General features: G+C 37.7%; 1 protein-coding gene across 1 annotated transcript; it reads left to right on the top strand.

Moving 5' to 3' along the window:
* The first annotated feature begins 3,769 nt into the window (after positions 1-3,769).
* On the top strand, positions 3,770-4,331 carry LOC131824124 (ubiquitin-ribosomal protein eS31 fusion protein-like). Its single transcript, XM_059161488.1, has one exon. It carries the CDS (start codon positions 3,812-3,814, stop codon positions 4,247-4,249), a length of 438 nt encoding a protein of 145 aa, XP_059017471.1. The 5' UTR covers positions 3,770-3,811; the 3' UTR covers positions 4,250-4,331.
* Positions 4,332-4,742: the final 411 nt, after the last annotated feature.

The following is a 4,742-nucleotide window of genomic DNA, read 5'->3' as shown; positions in this document are numbered from 1 at the left end:
CACCCTGCACTCACTTCCACAGTATTCAGCCCTCTTCCTCCAAACAGGATTTTCATTCGCTGGGCTATTACATAATTCGATATACAAATTTTCCCGTGAAAACAGATGATTACTGTGAAGTGTAAGAAGAAGAAAGAAAAAAAACGGAGCTAAAAAAAGGAGCTACCTTAACAGCTGTACAACTTAGCACTTTGTCTTTTCTTGTGGCTACACAAGGCCAAACATCCAGACGCGATGTGATCACGTCATTCATTTGGATGCCTCCAAACTTGAGGAGGTTGGGAGCTGATCAACAAAGCAGCCTGACTGAGCGACTTTTTCCCTTTGCATCTGGATATTTTGACAGTATCCAGGCATAACCTTTATCATAACATGACCAAAGATGAATGTGCGGTACTCGGTGCAGGGATTGGAGGGGTGCACAATATGTAAAATTGTTCTCATTTACTGTGATTTCTCAACATTGCTCATTCTAATCTCTTAGAAAACATGTACTCCTTAAAAAAATTAAAGAGCGCTTACCGACTTGGAAAAAAAAAAGTTTAACTTAATAAAAATGTTTATTTGTTCTGGGTCATTCTTGCAAAGAGTATGTCTCTTGAGAATGTTACTAACACCTGTCTTGCCATAAAAAAAATTAGGTGTCATATTTTGTTGAGAAAATCTAGTTCTGCTGTTGGAAAGCCAAAAGCATTCACGTGTTCTTATTTATTCCTACTTCCTAGTTTGGTTTGTTGGCATTTAGGCATGGGCTGAATAAAGTAGATCCTATTTACAAACATAATGGCTTTTAAACACATTCTTAGCCAAAGCTTTCAACAGCAAAAAAAAAAAAAAAAAAAAAAAAAAAAAATGCAATTTAAAAAACTAATCAGCTTTGTCAAAAGCCTGTTTTTTTTCCCTAGTGCAGCCTCCCAGCAGTGGTACCCTGGCATTATGCTGAGTTGCAGTGGAAAGAAGGACTATGACCAGGGACGCAGAGAGAAAGAGAGAAACCAGGGCATCAGGATTAATGAAACATTTCTTCAGACAGTATTTTCTAGTTTCAAACTTCTAGTTTTATAATATCTGGTAGAATTATATTCGCCCCCCAATTTGGGGGCAGGCTGCCTTGAAGGAACTACTACGATCTACTTGTGTTTAGCTCGTGGAACACTCAGGAGAGCAGATTTTATTGTCTTGCTAGCCAGTGATGTACCTAGATGATGGTCAAAGAGGACTTACGCTTCCAGTAATCTTAACCCTTTTATGAGTGCAAATTGATCACTTAACATTTTTTAAAAAGTCCATTTGGTATCTGACCTGTTAACCTTCATATGACGCCATGACATCTTAAAATCAGAGAAACTATTAGAAAAATTATGCCTTAAATATGGGCCTTTGTATCTTTCACACATTCTCTTCTCCAGTGGTTATTACCTAATAATTTTTGACACTGGTGATTAAACATAAAGTTTTACATTTTATGATTTCTTTCAAACATACAATTGCTAACATATATATCAAGGCAAAAATTAAACATTCTTAAAGAGTCCATAATTATATTTATACATTAAAGTGTCAACTGGGTGAAAAAATACCTTCAAACAATATTTTAATCTAATTGTTTTAAAACAAAACAATTAATCAGTATTTTATCATCACTCCTAAATAATCTCATTTAAAAAAATAGGAAGGGATGCCAATATCCTTTTTTATTAATTTAAGTGGTGATTTTGATTAGAAAAATCGAGTTAATTATTTGATGTTTTCATAACCACATCATATCTTTCTGATTAGAGAGTAATCGCTAATCCCTTACAAGCTGATTACTAAAACACTTATCATTCTATCATTTATTCCTGAATCTCAGTACTTCAGGCCCTTTCTGGAGGTTAAGTCAGTGCTGAAGACGCCATGCTTCAAAAGAAAAGCTTTGCTTCCGATGGTTCCATCTGCTGGCAGGTTGTGTGTGCTCAACTGTGAGACAGAAAGTAGAGCTCTTCTGAGGGAAGAGCCTTATTTTGGACAGAGTAGGAATCCTGTGAGCAAAGTTTATCTTCCAGGACCCCCAGCCTTCGCTTTCTGTGTTTTCTTTCCTTTATGAGGATAAACAACATCCAGAGTTTTGAGTATCTTCTCGAGTTCTTGCTATTTCAGAAGTTTGCCGTGCCAACCTGCACTCCAAGGAAAGACATTAATGAACTCGTTCATACCTAGCTGCACATGGCTCATACTAAAAGTTACCATTTGCCCTTTGGACAAACTAAAGAAGCCATTGGCAGTTAGGGAATGTGGCAGCATGAGCAAGTCTGAGTAGTCTCCTTAAACCAATAAGCAGACTCAGGACTCTAACATTCTTGGCAGAGAAAGACATTAATCAAAACAAAACAATGATGAACAAGACATTTCTCTGGGCTTCAGGGATCTTACAGTCTAGTGAGACTGATGAAACCTTAAAATAAACGAGCTTAGCTATTTCGTCCTTTCTTACAAGTCTTTTTGCGGCACGGGTAGCTCAGAAACCCGTCCTTTGAGTAATGTGGGTAATGTATGCACCAGAGCCTGTGTCGGTTTGTATCAAGCCCTTAAAATACTCCCAAGTGTCAGCTCACTGCAAAATCATGCACTCTGTGAGTTCAGTGATGGTCTTTAATTTCTGAGTATCTAGTATATCATAGTACGTTTTTAATAAGTACTTGTATTTTTATTTTTTCATTTATTTATTTAGATATTTTATTTATTTGACAGACAGAGATCACAAGTAGGCAGAGAGAGGAGGAAGCAGGCTCTCTACTGAGCAGACAGCCCGATGCAGGGCTTGATCCCAGGACCCTGAGTTTATGACCTGAGCCGAAGGCAGAGGCTTTAACCCACTGAGCCACCCAGGCACACCAGTACTTGTATTTTTAAGTGAATGGATATAAGAATGCATTAACTAGCTAGCCAAACGCTTTCTTCTTGTGGATGCTGTGCATAGGAGGCAGTAATCCACGCTGTTTAGAATGGAAGGGAAAAAAGAGGTAAAGAAAAAAGACAAGGTTGCGATCTGCACAGGACGGTCAGGAAACAGAGAAACCTGACCAACTGATGAAGGTCAGGAGGTCCCAGTCCCCTCTGTGAATCTGAACTCATGTGACAAAATTTGAAGTACCAATCCCTAAAACCAGTTTCAAGAAACTTATTTACCCTAATACCAAAGGTTTGGAAACCTCTTTAGACAAAGTAAATTCCCAAACCTATGATGTAAGCATGGTTATGGACAGTCTATCACCCTTTTAGCCAGATGAATAAGAAAACGTTGAAGAACGATCTCTGAGCTCAGAAGTATGCACAAACAGAGCAAGCATTAAAAGTTTTTGCACCGAAACACAAATCCTACATGATAACACCGAATACGTGGAATCTTAAAAGAAGCTGAACTCACAAAAACAGAGATGGGAATGATTATTGCCAGGGGCCTGGGGTGAGGGAAATGGTGTGGGGGAATTCGGTATTAGGGGAAATTGTTTAAGAGTATAAACTTCCAATTAGTAGGTACATAAGTCCTAGAGAGATCATAGTGATTACAGCCAACAAGGTTATGCCACAGACTTCAAAGTTGCTGAGACTAGGTCTTAATTGCTCTTCCCCCCAAAAGAAACCACAATATATAAAAGTGACAAATCAACACCACAGCACACCTGCAACTTTCACAACGTTATACGTCAATGACATCTCAATAAAAAAAAGTATTTTCCCTCATATTTTGGAAATGATCAAAGGAGATATACTATTAAAGGCCAAATTCTAGCTTTTCCGATCCGCCATCTGTGGTGGAACCGCCGCCAGGATGCAGATTTTCGTAAAAACCCTTACAGGGAAGACCATTACTCTCGAGGTTGAACCCTCGGATACAATAGAAAATGTGAAGGCAAAGATTCAGGACAAGGAAGGAATTCCTCCTGATCAGCAGAGACTGATCTTTGCTGGCAAGCAACTGGAAGATGGACGTACTTTGTCTGACTACAACATTCAAAAGGAGTCCACTCTTCATCTTGTGTTGAGACTTCGTGCTGGTGCTAAGAAAAGGAAGAAGAAGTCTTATACCACTCCCAAGAAGAATAAGCATAAGAGAAAGAAGGTTAAACTGGCAGTCCTGAAATACTATAAGGTGGATGAGAATGGCAAAATCAGTCGTCTTCGTCGGGAGTGCCCTTCAGATGAGTGTGGTGCTGGAGTTTTTATGGCTAGCCACTTGGACAGACATACTGTGGCAAATGTTGTCTGACCTATTGCTTCAACAAACCAGAAGACAAGTGATTATATATGAGTTAATAATAAAAGACATGAACTAACAAAAAAAAAAAAAAGGCCAAATTCTAGGGTTTTCTGCTATTTAGAGAAATTAGGTCTCCAAATAAGAAAACTTGATGGCATCATTTAATTATATTCAGAAAATAAAAGTACTTAATATTTTGGAATCATTCTCAGTTTAGATAATAATTAATTTTCTGGTGTTTTTAAATCCATTATTACCAGGTAAAGGTAAAGAGAACAAATATACTCATTTTTTTTTTTTTATTTTTGCTCAGTAGTTTTCTCTGAGGAGGCACTATTGCCTAACTACACATATCTAGTTTTTTTTCTACATGTTTCTTTACAAACCCTATGTATCCTACTGAAGTACTGAGGGTTATTTTGCCCTTGAAATTATTCTGTTTTAAAATAATCTCTGGTTGCTGTGTGTCAACTAACTATAAGGTAAAGAAAAATATCTCTGA

The sequence above is a fragment of the Mustela lutreola genome, chromosome 2, assembly GCF_030435805.1.
Source record: "Mustela lutreola isolate mMusLut2 chromosome 2, mMusLut2.pri, whole genome shotgun sequence".
In the NCBI taxonomy this organism is placed as follows: Eukaryota; Metazoa; Chordata; class Mammalia; order Carnivora; family Mustelidae; genus Mustela; species Mustela lutreola.
This window is presented reverse-complemented; position numbering and strand designations above follow the sequence as displayed.

What these genes read in the sequence shown, in the direction of transcription:
- LOC131824124 (XM_059161488.1), top strand. Translation starts at nt 3,812, where the DNA reads ATGCAGATTTTCGTAAAAACCCTTACAGGGAAGACCATTACTCTCGAG.